The sequence below is a fragment of the Aulonocara sp. 'chitande type north' Nkhata Bay genome, linkage group LG14 (assembly GCF_057382095.1).
Source record: "Aulonocara sp. 'chitande type north' Nkhata Bay isolate Kocher_YH1m ecotype deep benthic linkage group LG14, A_spYH_male_GT1.1, whole genome shotgun sequence".
NCBI lineage: Eukaryota > Metazoa > Chordata > Actinopteri > Cichliformes > Cichlidae > Aulonocara > Aulonocara sp. 'chitande type north' Nkhata Bay.
In genome coordinates this window covers 17998168-18016746 of record NC_141357.1, presented here as the reverse complement: position 1 = coordinate 18016746, position 18579 = coordinate 17998168, and the positions used below count along the sequence as shown (strand labels likewise).

Below are 18579 nucleotides of genomic sequence, written 5' to 3'. Positions count from 1 at the left end.
AACAGTCAGACTCCAAACTCCGCCATGGCCAAGACCAAAGAGCTTTCGAAGGACACCAGGAAAAGTATTGTAGACCTGCACCAGACTGGGAAGAGTGAATCTACAATAGGCAAGCAGCTTGGTGTGAAAAAAATCAACTGTGGGAGCAATCATCAGAAAATGGAAGACATACAAGACCACTGATAATCTCCCTCGATCTGGGGCTCCACACAAGATCTCATCCCATGGGGTCAAAATGATCATGAGAACGGTGAGCAAAGATCCCAGAACCACACGGGGGGACCTGGTGAATGACCTGCAGAGAGCTGGGACCAAAGTAACAAAGGTCACCATCAGTAACACACTACAACGGCAGGGAATCAAATCCCGCAGTGCCAGACGTGTTCCGCTGCTGAAGCCAGTGCATGTCCAGGACCGTCTGAAGTTTGCCAGAGAGCACATGGATGATACAGCAGAGGATTGGGAGAATGTCATGTGGTCAGATGAAACCAAAGTAGAACTTTTTGGTATAAACTCAACTCGTCATGTTTGGAGGAAGAAGAATACTGAGTTGCATCCCAAGAACACCATACCTACTGTGAAGCATGGGGGTGGAAACATCATGCTATGGGGCTGTTTTTCTGCCAAGGGGACAGGACGACTGATCCGTGTTAAGGACAGAATGAATGGGGCCATGTATCATGAGATTTTGAGCCAAAACCTCCTTCCATCAGTGAGAACTTTGAAGATGAAACGAGGCTGGGTCTTCCAACATGACAATGATCCAAAACACACCGCCCGGGCAACAAAGGAGTGGCTCCGTAAGAAGCATTTGAAAGTCCTGGAGTGGCCTAGCCAGTCTCCAGACCTCAACCCCATAGAAAATCTGTGGCGGGAGTTGAAAGTCCGTGTTGCTCGGCGACAGCCCCAAAACATCACTGCTCTCGAGAAGATCTGCATGGAGGAATGGGCCAAAATACCAGCTACTGTGTGTGCAAACCTGGTAAAGACCTATAGTAAACGTTTGACCTCTGTTATTGCCAACAAAGGTTATGTTACAAAGTATTGAGTTGTATTTTTGTTATTGACCAAATACTTATTTTCCACCCTGATTTACGAATAAATTCTTTACAAATCCTACCATGTGGATTCATGGATTTGTTTTTATTTATTTATTTATTTTTTCACATTCTGTCTCTCACAGTTGAAGTGTACCTCTGGTGCAAATAACTGAACTCTGTCACCATTTTAGGTGGGGGAACTTGCACAATCGGTGGCTGACTAAATACTTTTTTGCCCCACTGTAGTGTACTTTTCATATGTCAGAAACTCTGGCTGATTGGGACCCACACCCAGTTTCACACCTTGGCTCAGGCGATTATAGGATCATCAGGGGGTCCTCTTGTCCCTCTTTGGGGGGGTTACTCCCACTAGGTTTATATCTGGGACTCCCCACCATTTGACCTTAGAACTGAAGAAGCTTCTCGGATGAGAGGTGAAACGTCTTCAAGTAACTTAAAGAAGTCCAGACGCTTTTCTTTCCAAGCTCCTTTGACTACGATGACCTGGATGACTGAGAACCTTCACAGACATATGTCAGCATGTTATTTCATTAGGAAAAGAACACAGTGTAGACAAGAGTTACAATCCACACAATCCAGCAAATGGAAAGGAAACTATTTCCATGGCTTTCAGGAACCAGAGACAGTGCTGCACTTCTACCACATGAAGCACCCTGTCAGTTTCCATAGCAGCAGCTAGAATAACTCAAGGTTAAGTAAACATGTGGCACAAAAACACAACAATAATATGAGACTCACCTTGAAAAACTCCACATTGAAATAAAGACCATTTTCCCATATTGTTTTATTTAAATAGCTTAATTATGAAAACTTAGCATTAAAAACCACCTTAAGTTTCACAAATGTGTTCATATGCAGAAAGAGAGAATAATCTTGCACATACCCTATGCATTAAAAAAACAAAACAAAAACAACAGCGTTTATACTCAAATTTTTACATTTATAAACCAAAGTGTGGTTTTCTACGAGCAAAAACAAATGACCATACAAAAGCAACAATTAGTGGCTTGATCAAAAAAAAAGAAAAAAAAGAAAAAAATAAAGCGGCTACATGAGAGGATGTGGTATGACTGGATACATAGAGCTTGTTGCAGAATTGCTTCCATTATCATGAGATGTGTGCTGTGTTTGTAAAAGAAAGAAAGTTGTTATAACCAACAACAACAGCATGATAGCCTGTGATGTAAATGTGCCCCTGTTTAAAAAAAAGAAAAAAAGCTTTAAGGCTTTGTGGAAAAGAGACTGGACAGAAATCCACATGTCCAGTGTAGTGTTGAACAGTTTATATTTTGAGTCTTTAGCTTCAGCTGTGCTATCAAAGGCACAGAATAATCACACCGATGTTGGTGATACAGGTATAAAAGAACTGTTTCTATTCATCTTTCCCTGAATGTGGTTGGTTTGAAACAACAGCAAAACAACCAAACTTGATAATATATACTGCAGATGTCACCACTGCATGAAGTGCCACTCCCCTTCCCTTCTCCCAGGGAAACACGTTTTTTTCCTCTTCTTTAAGTGCATCTCAAGCACACATTTTACCATCATCTGTCATCAGATGGTGAATCTGGTCTTTGATTGCACTCAAGTGCATTAAGCCATTAGTTAAGTCCGAAAACTGTGACACGCACAGTAAGGACTAAAGCTACGTCTGTGTTTGATTTCCATGGACCTACAGAGATTTTCTGCATGACTCCTGTAACGCTGGGTTTAAAATATTCATAAAACTAAATGTCCACAACTAAAACTCACCCTTCAAAAAGGCACTGCCAACTGGGCTAACCAGTAGAACTGTCAGGAGGTGTAAAGCTGGCTTTGTCTAAGGATGTCTCATTGGCCTTGAGCTTCCTGTCTTGTTTTGACTGTTGTTGTACACCACAGTGTTGCTCTGGCATGGTGCTGAGAAGGCACATTGGCAGGGCTTGTGTGGTCTCAGCAGCTTGTGGCCTGTTGGTGTCTCCTTTGGAAATCCTTTCTGATGGACCGGCAGAACCTGGCACAGTTGAGATTTGGATATTCTGCAGGATTTTAAGGTTGGGATAATTTCCTGACTCAGCCATAGCTTGATGGAGGTGCTCCCAAACAGTGATACCATTTAGATTGAGGCTGGGGTTTCTGGCAGCCTGGCACAGCAGCTCTGTGTGCTGCCGCAGCTGGGAGAGGTCCCTCTCTGTGGCGTTGCTCTGACGCATCAACTCCTTTGTGCGCAATGTAATGTCCAGCAGACCAGACTGTCTGAGGATTTTTACTGTGTTGAGAAAACGTCGGTGGCGAATACTGGTGGTGGCATCTCTGTTAAGTCCAGCCGAACTGGTTGTGAATAACGAGTAGCTGGTGTCCTGACTGGATACAGATGGGGATCTCTGGCTCATGGAAGTAGGGGTGGGACTTGAGGCAGACAGTTGATCTTGGGGTGGAGAAGAACACGGCATGCCAGTCGCTGAGAGTGCCAACTTAGGTTGTTTATGAAGGTGCTGCTCTGGCAGATTTCGGGTCACAGACGGGCCATCACCCTTTTGTTCTGAGCACACCCTCTTGCTGAGACTCTGGCATTCGTGGATTGAATATTTATCCGGTGGTTTCTTGCTGGGATGTGGCGCTATGCGTGGGTAGGAGTTCAGTATGGGTAAGTAGGAACCAGGTATTTTCCTTTCTGAGACATTAAACTTTCGGGACAAGGGCTTTGATAGCTGGAAGGTAGCAGGCAACAATCTTGGCTGCTGGAGAAGGATTATTTGACGAGAACCCGAATGGTTGATGTCAGTGACGCTGTTTCCCCAGAGAAGCTGGCCTCTTTTCTGGGTCACATCTGACTGCTGGAACAAAACAGGAAGAGAAAAGTCAATATGACACACTGGTGAGGAGCTCCACCGTACATCTGATGTGAACATTATTTTTCTTTCTGAAAGACTATCCTGTGTTGGTTGTATCCTTCTTTACCTGGTTAAGCATCGTGTTCTTGATCATGTAAACAGGTGGCTGGTCATGACCATCAGGCATCACAGAATGCTTTCCAAGATTCCTTTGCATACGTTCTTGGTTTTGTGACGTTTCTGCATGTTCACTGGCTCTGAACTGGCTTTTGTTTCTCTTCTGGTCCTCCAGTTGCCAGTCTGAACCATCTGCAGAAAAGTTATTACAGGAAGAAATGCTAACAGCTGAACGCCACATTCAAGAGGATAGTTGAACTTTTTGTGACACAATGCAGCAGAAAGATGTTTTTTCTTCCCCTCACTACCTTATCAGGCAGTACCAAATCAAACTAGGCAAACATTTGCTTTATTCTCACAAAAGGGAAGACAGGAGCAACATGCATGCTTTCCTACAGTCAACACTTCTTTTGTGGTATCAGTAGCACAGTGTTTGTATTTCTGTTTTATTTATTTTCTTATTTGTATTTAAAATTTAAAAAAGTGCATTAGATGCTCTTAAATGACTCAAGCCACACAAGAACGTCCAACAATACTCATTGCATTATGATTTTCTTCTAATCAACTTTCACCGTGTCCCTTAGGAATGTCGCATAGATGAAAATCTAACCCCAAAAGCTAAAACTATATATTTGTAATAACCTTTTCACTTTGAATTCAAGGAGATGCTTTAGATATTATTCCAGCAAAGTTGAAGTGAAGGTATCAATGCTTGCACTGGCTTGTATATAAATCTAAAAAGCATGGTGAATAGCTATGAAATTAAATATGAAACGTTCGCTATATCGACTTGGACTCACCAGAGAAGCCAGAGTCCTTCTCGGAGCTGCAGTGGGAGCCCCTCCTGCTTGAGTCATCTTTGTCTTTAATGTCACGTATAGCCAGTAGAGCTGTATTGTTGCTCTTATCTTTAACTTTCTTGCTGGGTGCAGCACAAAGGCTGTGCTGATCCAATGGAGGCTGTTCCTTTGGCATACTGGACCCTATCAAGAAAATCAGAGAAATTTAAATAGCTCCTCTGTGCTAAGATGTAGGAAATAGTAACCCTAAACAGGTTTACCATATATATAATCCACAAATAAACAGCAATATCCTCATACTTCATACTATAGGAGGGTAACTGTTTCAGTTTAATTTGTAAAATGGAATACTCTGTTTCAGTTGATGTGTGGTTAAAATTCCTTAGACAGCAACATTAACCACAGTGTTGAACAGATGGTCCTAACATCACTCACTAAGACACAGTTAGACAGATACTTTTTAAGTCCTAACCATAAACCAGATCTTGACATACATTTAGGACTCTATTAAGCCATGTACATGCCCATATGTTTTTTTAATTAATTAATTAATCAATTTACAAAAAAATCACAAAACTGGATTTCAAACAATCAAAGTGTGATTGAAGCACATACTCTCAACTTTAACAAAAATGTTGCACAAATTCAGATTCAGAGGCTCAGAAGCAATTGGACAAATCCCTGATGCCAGGTGCGTCCCAGCCCTGTGTTTTATTTCCTTGAGAAATTAAACAGATAAACAGATCCATGGTTAATTGCAAGAGCTGTTTTTCACAGGGTGTCCTTTCACTGGAATGAAGGTCCAAAGAGAGAGTGTTGCAAGTGAGGCTGGAAAAAATGAAATCAAATTAAAAAAAAAAAAAAAAAAACTATTAGAAGGATAGCATACAATGTTTACCAACAATTTGGTAGATTCTTGCACGGGTCAGTGTTTCCTGAAAACCCTCTCCTGTCTGATCATTTCCTGATAACATTTACATTTACAATAATTGATTACACAGCAGTGGAGAGTAGACTTTATCAAAGCAGATGTCTTTCTGAAAGCGCTGTAACTAAGTTTCTAAAGTTAGAAATATCCTGTCTCAGAGTGATGCTGAAAAACTAGTTCATGCATTTATTACTTCCAGGCTGGACTACTGTAATTCATTATTATCAGGATGTCCAAAAAACTCGCTGAAAAGCCTTCAGCTAATCCAAAATGCTGCAGCAAGAGTCCTGACAGGGACTAGAAAGAGAGAGCATATTTCTCCTGTTTTGGCTTCCCTTCATTGGTTCCCTGTTAAATCCAGAATTGAATTCAAAATCCTGCTCCTCACATACAAGGTCTTAAATAATCAGGCCCCATCTTATCTTAATGACCTTGTAGTACCATATCACCCTATTAGAGCACTTCGCTCTCGCTCTGCAGGCCTACTTGTTGTTCCTAGAGTATTTAAAAGTAGAATGGGAGGGAGAGCCTTCAGTTTTCAGGCTCCTCTTCTGTGGAACCAGCTTCCAGTTTGGATTCGGGAGACAGACACTATCTCTACTTTCAAGAGTAGGCTTAAAACTTTCCTTTTTGCTAAAGCATATAGTTAGGGCTGGACCAGGTGACCCTGAATCCTCCCTTAGTTATGCTGCCGGGGATTCCCATGATGCATTGAGTTTTTCCTTTCCAGTCACCTTTCTCACTCACTATGTGTTAACAGACCTCTCTGCATTGAATCATATCTGTTATTAACCTCTGTCTCTCTTCCACAGCATGTCTTTTATCCTGTCTTCCTTCTCTCACCCCAACCGGTCGCAGCAGATGGCCGCCCCTCCCTGAGCCTGGTTCTGCCGGAGGTTTCTTCCTGTTAAAAGGGAGTTTTTCCTTCCCACTGTCACCAAAGTGCTTGCTCATAGGGGGTCATATGATTTTTGGGTTTTTCTCTGTATCTATGAAGCGCCTTGAGGCGACTTTTGTTGTGATTTGGCGCTATATAAATAAAATTGAATTGAATTGAATTGAAGACGACTAAGGCTAAAAGAAGATGACTAAAGACCATGATGACATTATTTCCTTGGTTGATAGGAACTTGACAACAGCTAACCAGGTGAAGAACAGAGGAAATAGGTGAGGCAATCATTGTCAAGGTAACAATCAAAAGACACATTTAAGAATGGAAATACAGAGCTGATTACACTCAAGAACAGGAAAACCAGATAAGACTTTACAAGAATATACCAAAGTTAGTCTGCACCACAATGTTGAGAAAAGTATTCTCAAAGACAAAAACAGTCCATGAACCAAAGCATACTACATCATCTGTCAAATATGGTGGAGGGAGTATTATTCCAGTGGAACTAGGTCACTGGGATTTCTTGATGAGATGTTTGCTGATAGAAGAGGCAAGAGGAAACATCTGTCCAGATTCTGCACCTCACAATGCAAATGGATACGTACCCAAAGCCTACTGCAAAAGCAACTCAACAGTTTCTAATGGCAAAGAAATATTTTCTTCAATAGCCAAGTCTGTCGCTTGAGCTCAGCTCAACAAAGCAATGTTCGATCATTTAACGCAATGTTCGATCATTTAATGCAAAACTAAATACAGAAAGGCCCCCAAACAAGCAGTGGCTGAAAATGGCCGCAGTAAAGGCCTGGAAGAGCATCTCAATGAAGGAAAAACAGCATTTGGTGATGTCCACGGGTTCTAGACTTCAGGTAGTCATTTAGTGTGAAGGACTTTGGTAAATAAATAACACAAATAACAATTCTTATATTTAAAATTGTTTGTTAAATTATTTTTAAGTCTCTTGTAATAGTTGTAATTCCTAAATAGTAAATGCAAATTGCATTTAATTTTTGCATGCCTTCAGCTTACTCCAACCACATATTGACAGTTTGATTTATTACAAACTTCTACAGAGGGAAAATTACAAAAAATTCTTTACCCAGTAAATTGCTGACCTAATTGTATAAAGCCCAATGCCTTTGGAGTTAGTCTACAAAAAAAGTACTGTTGTTTGCACCACAGTACTCCATGGTGCAAACAACCAAGATTTCTGCCAAAGGCCTGTGAGAAATACCATCAAACAGACATAAATGTTAGTTGATGGATCTTTGCTAAATAAATAAAAATAAGTTTGTTTGCAAGACACTTACTGACAGGGCAGTATATGTGTAAACAATAGTTCAAGATTATAGGAAAGACAACAGAATTACATACCAGCATCATCTGATCTTGTTATTCAATTAGGACTCAACTGTACCATGTATCAGCATACAAATACATATAATTATATTAGGAAGTTAAAGAAAAATGGGTTTCTGGTTTTCTAACTTTCCAACAACACATTTCACACACGTTTGCAGCTTACCTGCTTGACCCCACACCACTGTCTGCTCAGCTGTGATGTGCACTCTGCTTCATGTGCTGAAGACAGTCACTCAGCTGGGAAAAACTATCTGCCAGCACCATTTCTAAATTGCCCCAAGCATGTCACCCTGCATTATGTTCTGTAAAACAAAACGTAAAGGACGAAACAAGTAATCATATCAATTCATACTGTACAACGCAGGCACCGATATAAATAAACTGACATGATAAAGCTCGGCTTTAATGAAGATACTAAAATGACTTACAATTAGGCTGTAATACACAGAACTCCTCATGTTGCCCACAAACTGTAGCTACAATCTGATATTATCCCTCTGTGCTCTCTACTGTGATTTCTCTGTCTCAAAGATGAGTTGAGATGATAACGATTTAACTACAGCAGCATGCATGGCTGTGCAGTTGAAGGACTTTTAACTTTAATGGCTGCTCTTTAAGAATTTAAAGATATTATCCTACCAATCGGGTGGGCTTGACTGATGACATCATCACAGCATTTATGATATTATCGGGCTGGTTCCATGAAGGCACCACAGCCCGCTGTCAGCTGAACAACACCACTCTTCCCCCACCCCCCGTGTTATGTAATACCCAACTTTAAGTCCGGCCCTCTTCTTACATACACTTCCTCTCACACAAACAAAAACATAAAAAATACATTTAGTATCCACGGTGGTGGCAATATAAACGCTGTGTGTAGATTATCTGTTGACATAAGCTAAACGTAAAACCTCTACGTAAAACAGCCAATTATACCATTCTAAGGCTTGTTTTCTAGATTCTCTGCTTTTTAAAAAAAAAAAATGCTGTCCATAAACGCTCAAATGTTATAGCTGTTGTATATCCAGTATGTATATTTTATATGTGCTTTGTCAAATTTGCTGTTTTAAAAAAACTAGGGTTAAAACTGTTTGAAATTAGGCAACGTCCATCAAACTGTTTAAGTTGAACGCCATATGCGATAAATTTCAAAATAAAACTCACAGCTTAAAAAAAAAAAAAAAAAAAAAAGTAAAAAGACGCGGTTCTGTGAATAGTATCATATATTTTATACACTACTCAGTGCAATATATAGTTGTTTGTTGAGTTTAGGTTCTTCCGTCACTACTTACCTGTACTTTTATCCAACCGGACAAACTGCGACGATTTTGTTTTGAAATTACAGTGGCTAAATTTTTCCTAGCTTGACGTCGCCGATCCCAGAAACGATCCGAAAAAGTGAAAACAAAACATAACCAGTGTCCGCACGCTGTCACTCGATCCTGTAAGTATGAACAACACTGTGGGAGGACAGCCCAGCGGCGACACAATTAAACGTGTGTTCGTCCTGTTTTACCTTAACTGAACCCACAGCTGCCTGTTGTACCACCTACCACACACACACGAAACGAGCTCTCTCCGCCAGCTAAGCTCCCATTGGTCCGTGACAGAACTCCAAGAGCCAATCATAGGAAACACGTGCGCAGGAAGGCAGCGCTTGTGCAGGAAACCAAGAGGGTCAAAAGACACATTTGCGAAAGGACAGTTTTCCAATTTCATTGTACTACTGTACTATATATATATATATATATATATGACTGTGCAATGACAATAAAGAGTTCTCTTATATATACACACAGATGTAGTCAGGATGATTCAACAGTAAGTGTTTAATTCATGGAATAATGAACCTAGAGTACCTAGGTCAGATGAGCCCAAACACTCTGCTAATGCAGTGAAAGCATTGATAGTGTTCCATTGTGTGCGTTGTTTTTTTTTTAGTCTTCCTAGAGTTTGGGGATCATCTTGACAGAACAGAACAGAACAAAAAGACAAGCAATATCCAAAGATCGCTGCATATCCGTCAATAAACCATTCCTGAAGACTCAAAGAAATTAAGAGTGTTCAAGTTGTGTTTAAGAATAAATGTGGTCAAAGCAAATATTGACAGACAAGTTCCAGTTTCCTGTACATTGGCACAATACGTCTCTGCACCCATTTCCACTTTTTCTAGCAAAATATAAAGAAATTAGAGGTGGCTTCAGACTTCTATACTTTTTTTATTAAACATTCCTGTGCCATTGAAAAGAAACACTTTCCAGGTGCCACTGGACTTAAATGTATTCCACATTTATACAAAAATGAATAAGCCGGATGTCAATACTCAGCAACAGACACTTTATTTTTTTACATTAAAACTTTCTCAAATAACTTGGCATTCAGACATCCTCTCCACAAAATGGCAAGACAAGGACACATCAATACAGTTTAAATATATATTTCTTAAATCAGCTACAAGATAAGTTCATAAAACAGGTGTGCTGCAAAGTTGGTCAGTACATATGTCTGGCAACAAATCTTACTTGTTTCTTTACCCAATTACATGTCAACACTTCATGATCCATAGTCAAGATGATACTGCTTTGGTTGGAAGTTTTTTGTCAAAGGAATGACATTCTTGAGTTATACTAGTGTAGTATAACTAGTTTAAACTAGTTTGTACAAGTTTAGCACCTTTGAAGCTCAACAATGTAATCAAGTTGTTTCAAATCAGGTATGTCAACTGCATACACCCAGTAGACTGGAGGCATTTTTCAGTCCTGGGTGTCTACTGACATGCATGGTTTCTGGAGATGAAAATTTAAGAAAAGTAGCACAGGTCTGAGCCTTGGCAGCAGCACTAGCTAGAATATGCATGATCTTCATAAGAGTAGCTTCACTGAAAAGAAAGAAAGAAAGAAAAAAAAAAAAAAAAAAGCAGCACAGACATTAAACTAACCACTACGAAAGTAACAAAGCTTTGTATAGATGTAAATGTGGTAACTAATTAATTTGTGATGAATAAATGTGTTGCTGACCTGCCAACATGAATGCTGGAGACTAAACACCAGGCAGCCTCTCCCTCTGGTGTTGTAGGCTCCTGCACAACTTGGCGGGCCAAACAGAGTGCGGCTCCAGCGAGCTGAGCGGGCAGAAACACCACACACTGGCCCTCCAGGAGCGACAGCTCCAGCAGATAACGAGCCATCCACACCACCTAGTGCCACAAATAACAGGATGGGGTGACACTGGATCTTTCTGATCAATATGTACAAAACATCTTGACAAAAATGTTGTCCATCTACCATGGCACTGCAGTGAGCAACGGAGGCAAAAATAAGCAGGAAATGAAGAGGTTGAGAATAGGATAGCTCAAACTTGAGGCCGGAGAGGACTTTGCGTTCCATTCGCAGAAACTGATGCTTAGTATAGGTGTGATCCATCAGGGAGCAGAGTCCAGACACCTGGAGCAATCACCACAAGATAGAACAGCTTTAGAAAAGAAGTTTGTCATCTTAACTTGCAAGATTAAAAATAGTAGTGAATCTCAAAAGATCATAAGGTGAATGGGTTTTTTTGTATTAACTGAAAAGGTAAAACTTTCATATATTCATTACAAAATGTGAAATATTTCATACACTTCATTTTTATTGTTATAGCATATAGCTCGTGAAATTCCAGAAATTCAGAATTCCAGTATCTCAAAATAATATTTCTTAAGATGAATACCAAAAAAAGAATTAAAAAGTTGAGCTTCTGAAGAGTATGTTTATACACTCAGCACTTCGATAAGGATTATTTAGCACAAACTAATGCATCAGTGCTGGATGGCATGTGGGTGATCAGCTTGTGACACTCCTGAAATGTTACTGAAGCCAAGCTGCTTTGATAGCTGCTTTCAGGCCATCTATGTTTTTGGGTAGGGTATCATCTTTAGGTAGTTTGTTTTCACCTTTCTCTTAACAAAAAAAAAAAAAAAAAAAAAAATTCCATGTGAGCTTCAGGCCAGATGAATAGGCTGACCAATTAATCACAAAAAAACAAGAGGACATAAAATATATTTATGAAGGCATGCCAAATTACACTGTATTGAACATGCTCACGGCTTATTTAGAGATCCAAGGATGCTGTATCTGTTCAGACATGGAGTGCTGAGGCAGCATACCTCAGGGAGAAGACACTCTTCTTTCTTGGCAGCAATGAAGAGACAAACCATGCCAAGGAGCTGCAGATTGGCTGTGGTCACCTTGATTAGTCGCAGTGAGCGGTTGAGGAGGTGTATAGCCAGATAAAGGGTCTCATCTTGAAAGTGCATAATTTCCTGGGAAAAAACAAAACAGGACCTTCATACTCTATATCAGGGGTGTCAAACTCAAATACACAGTGGGCCAAAATTCAAAACTGGAACAAAGTCGCAGGCTAACGTTAATATTTATTGAAATATATTTATTCCTCCAGATATAAGAATGAATCTTTTCTTATGGACTCAAACACGTTTTGCTGAAAAACTGAATATGGAACAAGCAAAGCTTAATACTAAACAATATATATATTAGCTGTATAATACCAGTAGGCCAGCTCTAATAATAATAATTTGGTATGGCTTCGCGGGCCAAATGTAATTAGGCTGCGGGCCAAATTTGGCCCGCGGGCCAGAGTTTGACACCTATGCTCTATATGGAAGATGTACATACATAACCACAGTGATGCCATCCATTAATTTGTACACTACCATTTTAAAAGCATTGCTGTTTAGCTTTTCACATATTTCCATCTTGGCTTTTTTGGAGTTGAACATGAAGTGCAGGCTTATCAGCTAATACGAGCAAGCTGTATGGAGCCTGCTTCCCTTGGGGAAAATGCTAAAGATGCATCAGCACAAAGGCCCACAGACTCAAACCCCCCCCCCCCCAAAAAAAAAAAAAAAAAAAAACCAAACAGTTTTCTTCAACTTCTACACGCACCGATAACACAGTCCCACCCCCGCCCCCCAACTTTCCCCATTTCCCTCTATAAACCACCACTGTGCAATACCAAATTCTATGTGCAATAACCTGAACTGTATATAAATAACACCATTTACATATTTACAAACTTACAATATGTATGCTCATAGTTTTTTTTAGATAGATTAACCCAACATTATCCACTTACTTTGATGGTGTGTTTTCATGCGTGTCCTGTGTGCCCAGTACCCGTTTTACTTTTTACAAACAACCCAACAAAGGGATACAGTCTTTGATTAGCTAAAAATTAATCTACTTTAAATGGGACTTACATGAACCTGAATGAGCCAATCCACCAGAATACCTCGAGTGGCATTAGTAAAATACCTGGGGAGGTCAGCACTGGGAAGAGAGTTCTGTGTTTGGGTTCGCTAAAGGATGAAAATAGAAGACAGAAGGCACATTAAAAAAAATAAAGGATGAGAGTGCTATAATAAGTGTGTGAAGTCACATTACAAGTGACCTGTGCACACAGCCCACTTGAAAGACAAGGTTAACTCAGATAAGACATGAAGGGGTTTAATTGTGTCTCACCATCATGTCTAGAAACATCTCCCAGGCATATGTCCGGTCCCATATGACATCTAATTTCTCTAATGCCTTCTCTATTTCATGGCGCAACAAACTAGGAACCAGCACTTGTAGGCTAGGAAGACCCTGCAGGCCACAAGGATAAAGCAGCACAGGATCTTCTACACACCCTTCTGCTATACAGGACAGCAAGAGAAGCACAAGTTTATAAACGTTGAGCAGATTTAAAACGATATTCCCTCTTATGAGCACTGACAATTCAATTTTATTAACCATTCATCCTATATGTTGGCACCACGTGGTTTTATGGCTCTGATCTTTCAAAACAAAACATACCAATTAATTTACCAGGTGACCATGCCCTACTGTCCTCATGAAACCCCATGATGATGCCATCACTGGTTTGCAAGGACAGCCTCCTTTCCTGCAGAGAACACATTTGATCATTGCAAAATGATCCTCAATTTGCAACTCTTATGATCATGGCAAGGAAAAAATAAAAGCACCAATTCTAACCCAGACTTTTTTCTCCAAAGGAGAGGAACTTTACATCCACACAGAATTCCTGCAACTATTCTACACTTAGCTGGCAAAAGAATACATTAAGTCACTTTAAGTACATGAAGTCATGTTAGTGTTGGGAGACAAAAAGCATACCCATCTGCGTTCTGGTTCCATTTTAAGCAAGTTCATCCTGGACTCGTCTGCTTCTACAGGCAGCCAGCGATCTATAGGCCCAGAGGCATTAGCCCAGGTTCTTAGTGGGGCTCGCCTTTCATCCGCCTGGAGGGATCACAGATGGTAACTGACTGACACTTTCTGATTCTGACATTAAAATTGAATGGCTATGCATTTCTCCCCCCAGTACAGTTTGTGAGACAATCTGCTGACAGTATATCTCTGCAATGATTTGTTCAAAAAGCGTGCCTCACATCAAGGTCCTGTTACAGCCACATGGACTCATGGCAGGTGAACACAATCAGTCTAATAACAGAAACTTGTAGACTTTGAGAAAGGTGACTGCAGTGCAGTAAAAAAAAGTTTCAGACTCATCTAATTATGTTGCTGTGAGATGATAACGGGGTGCAATAACAAAGGAATGTGATTAATGAGGTAAAGGTTACTTTTCCTCATTCACTTCTCCACCAGCTTGCCCAAATTCTCACCGCATTTGAGCAAGCACACCAAGGTTTAAGGCAGAAAAGAAATGAAGCATGGAAACTGAAGAAATTTCCATGCTTCATTCTAACAGTTGATTTTAGAAGTATATCACATATGTTTAAGACTGGGTCTCTGGAGCACACCGAGCAAACCTTCTTGTGTAAGTCCAGCAGAGGCTTGGTGTCGCAGAACCCAGTCCTGGCCATGGTCACAGCCGAAGACAGAGGTCTCATGCACGGCCGCTGCAGCTACTTATCCACGGGTGTCGACGGAGGCCTGGAGCAGAGTCGTGCAGCCAGAACAGCCATTAATAAAGACAGGTGAGCCCACTGATTGGGGCGGGGTCAATGGTGTGATGGACAGGTTAGAACTTCCGGTGGATAGCCAGATAGATGGCTAAATAAACAAATGGAGATTGCGCAAAAATGCATATTGTAGCGAAAACGTCAAACCGTGAGACATTCATGGGTCCTTAAAAGCTCATAAAATTCATCTGCGTAGTTCAAGGAAAAAGATGAACTTTAAGTCTTAAATGAAATGTTTTGTCCACCGCGACTTACGTTTTAGTGAGATCGAACAATGCTAACGGTTATATTATACTCTCATAATTGGGGCATTTTATGCAACCCCACGAAGGTCAACGCGAGGCCATGTTCCTTCACTAGTTTTATAATACAAACAAAGCTATCATAGTGCAATCGTCGAATTACAAAATGATGTAATAATTGAGTTGCTAGAATTGGCTTGTAGGAAATGTCCTTTCTCAAATAATTGCACAAATGGTATTTCAAAGCATCTCATGGCTTCAACTAGGTCTGGGTTGAATTTATTTCTGGCCTAATATGCATCTATATTTAAATTCTAACACTCATTGTGTAACATTAATCTAAACGTACAGTCCCTTTAGTTGACAACCTTATCCAGGAAAAGGAGTGCATGTATATGTAGCTTACACTGACCAAGTTCATGAAAGAAAAACACACAGATTTCTTCAGTAAAAATGTTTACTGGCACATTATAGTTGCAAATGTTATAAGCTACCATACTGTAGCAGGTATCACCCGTTACATTGTAAAGTCTTGCAAAAGGGGGCTGGAAATGCCTTCCAGGACAAAGTCCTCCCCTTAGAGATTGCTTTTTTTCATTGCCCTCTGAGCCTTAACTAACAGCAACAAGCAAAAAAAAAATCTATATTAAAAAAAAAGGGGAGGAAAAAAATCTTTTATACCGGCATCAGGTGTGACATTCCTGACTGCTGATCACATTCAAATATACAAAGAAGCAAGATAACCATAGTAAAGCTGCAAATCAAACACTACGAAGCTGCAGGCCTCCCCTTCTACTAATGCTGCATTCCCCATCTAGCTGCTTCTTTTTTTTTTTTTTTTTTTTTGGTATTTACAAAATAATAAAGAGGCACTTGTTGTGCCCGTGTACGCCTACAGGAGAGGTCAGGGGTATTAACTTGCATGTTTAGCATTGAAGCATTGCTTAAAGCGTGGCCAGCAGCGAGGTTCAGTGTATGGCTTCACAACCAATATCAAAAGAAGTCCAGCAGCACCCCCTTATGGCCGTGATAGCAATGAAGGCAAGTCCACAGTGGAGTCCATCAGTGCAATGGTTCTGATATCTGATCCTGCTGTTTCCAAAACGCAGGACGCTAGGCTAGAGTATGATGGCTGTGCCTGAGCCAGTGAGAAGAGGTGCTGGAGTTGTGAACTGTAAATCAAAGCCATTTGATCACCACATAATCATCATCATTTGAGGAGCAGGGGCCTTTAGATTCTCGTGTCTATTTCACCACTTTCACTCACAGGCACACTCTGTCACACCACAACATTCACACAAACTTAAAATTGAAGAAATAAAGATGTGACATGACACGAGGGATGTCCCAGAGAATGCTGATTTGTTGCAGAAAATATTTATATACACAGTAAGTTCAGTCAAGTGCTGCTCTTGGCTTGCTCACAATTAACCCATTTTGGGGCAAATGTCTCTTTAAGTAAAAAGTGACAAACTTCCATTTTTCCCTCCTATTCCAATATCAGCTTATTATTATTATTATTAATAAAACCATTAAATTCATTTTTGATGTGTCTGATGTGAAAATGCAAGTCAAATTGCTACATAAGCAATCCTCACGTGGAATCCCCTTGAAATGAAGAACTTAAAAGAAAGTGGTTTAAAAAAAAGTTTAATATATATCTTATATAACGTATACTCAAACAAGACAATGTGTCTTCAAAGGTTTGAGAAATAGATGGGGGGGGGGGGGGGGGGGGAGAGAATGGAAAAAAAACCAAACAAAAAATGATGACATACAAAAAAAAAAAAAAAAAGTTTTGATGTTCCTTTAGTTAAGTTCAAAGAGCAACCAGCATCCTCTTCCAGCATTATGGAATACACGTTCATCAATTTGAGTACTCTTTCAATATCATGTTCAGGGCTTTTATTATTTCAACATCAGCGCTCGCGTTTCCATCAGTTCCTCCTCTTTCGCAGGCTGAAGGTCGGTCAAACAGCTCACGCAGCTTTTAGTCTGATTGTAAACCTGCAGACTGTTGCTCCAGATGTACAGCTACACAGATTTAAGTGCTTCAACACAGAATTTAAGAAAAAAAACCAAAAAAAACAAACAAACCCTAAAAACACAAAGACTAAACATCAAAGGTGGAATCATGTGAAGTGTTTAACAACTCAGTCAAATTTTGGCCTCTTACCAATGATTGAACGCTCATTCTCTAAATACAGGGGAGACACCCACGGGCTAAATTTAAAAAAAACAAAACAGCACACACACAAAAAAAAAAAAATTGGTAATACAGATTGAAAATAAACGACTGGTGCCAAATTCTCCAGTGAGAGCAGTAGATGTCTGTTCTCCTCTAGATTGGTCTCTGTAGACAGGTTGGGGGGGGGGGGGGGGGGGGGGGGGGGATTTCTTTCTATTCCTACTGCTTCAACATGGAAGTTCGGCTAGCCTGAAGGAAAACTTGCTTAGACTTTCAACTGGCTACAAGTTAGTCGCACACTTTGGATGCTAGGAGCTTGTCTGCTGCATCAAGATAAATTTAATGCAGTATTTTAAAGCAAATGTGAGCCATACACACGATCCCAGTTTATAATCCAGACTGATTCAACTTAGCAATAAGCCAGCCAATCATAAATGACATGCCTGTTCCCTTAAGAAAAAACAAACAAAAACAAAACACCCAGCGTGTTTAGTGTGCTCGGTGGCGTCCTCTCTTGTCCATATTCCAGCAAAAGTTCAGAGTTAAAAAAAAAAACCCAAAACATCGTGCATAAAAACAGACACGAATGGATGGCTGAGACTCAAAATGGTTGTTCATACATTCTCTTGCACCCTATATGCACATACACATCTGCTCGACCATTTGCATGCATACACACACACACACACACACACACACACACACACACACACACACACACACACACACACAAGCAGTGCAAACAGTAATGGCAACCCCTCCTTACCCTTCTCCTCTTCCTTATTGCCCCCCTTTAACCCAACTGTAGGGAAAAATCCCACTCTTGATTTGTAACAGCAAGTTCCAGAAAGAGCACTTGTTAAAAAAAAATGTAAAAAAAAAAAAATGCAGAAATATGGCTTTACATTTAAAACCGTAACAAGTGATGAAATCAAACTTTGTCTCCCCCATCATCAAATTGCTGTGATTTTCCCAATCTTGATTATACTGGTTTTGTAAAACTCTATCAAGTACATTTATGCAGTCTGTGCATGAGTTGGTAGATTTTGGTGTGTGTTTATTTGTGTGTGTGAAGCATGGAACAGCTGGTAAAGAGGTGTTACTTGCTGGCATAACCTGGTTTTCAAAGTGTCAAGGCTCTGATGTGTTGCAGCAGAGGTCCCGCAGGGAAGCCTAACGCAAGCCCTGAGAGGACTT

The 18579-nt window shown here is 40.3% G+C and overlaps 2 protein-coding genes across 5 annotated transcripts; both read right to left on the bottom strand.

Annotated features, from left to right (window-relative positions):
* Positions 1-1827: 1827 nt before the first annotated feature.
* On the bottom strand, positions 1828-9568 carry LOC147314406 (CLOCK-interacting pacemaker). The gene is made up of 5 exons (XM_086261331.1): positions 9263-9568; positions 8134-8272; positions 4792-4974; positions 4002-4183; positions 1828-3877 (listed from the first exon to the last, which is right to left on the bottom strand). Exons 3-5 carry the CDS (start codon positions 4964-4966, stop codon positions 2840-2842), a joined length of 1395 nt encoding a protein of 464 aa, XP_086117457.1. The 5' UTR covers positions 4967-4974; positions 8134-8272; positions 9263-9568; the 3' UTR covers positions 1828-2839.
* Positions 9569-10286: 718 nt separating this feature from the next.
* Positions 10287-17570, bottom strand: ccnp (cyclin P). 4 transcript variants are annotated; one of them, XM_086261327.1, is made up of 9 exons: positions 14791-17570; positions 14144-14269; positions 13823-13910; positions 13490-13662; positions 13228-13326; positions 12115-12270; positions 11255-11413; positions 10988-11166; positions 10287-10848 (listed from the first exon to the last, which is right to left on the bottom strand). In XM_086261327.1, the coding sequence occupies exons 1-9, from the start codon at positions 14878-14880 to the stop codon at positions 10689-10691; spliced, it is 1230 nt and encodes a 409-aa protein (XP_086117453.1). In that variant the 5' UTR covers positions 14881-17570; the 3' UTR covers positions 10287-10688. The 4 variants fall into 4 exon arrangements, with proteins under 4 accessions (XP_086117453.1, XP_086117454.1, XP_086117455.1 ...); XM_086261328.1 differs by having other exon boundaries at positions 13490-13659; XM_086261329.1 differs by having other exon boundaries at positions 14800-15032.
* Positions 17571-18579: the final 1009 nt, after the last annotated feature.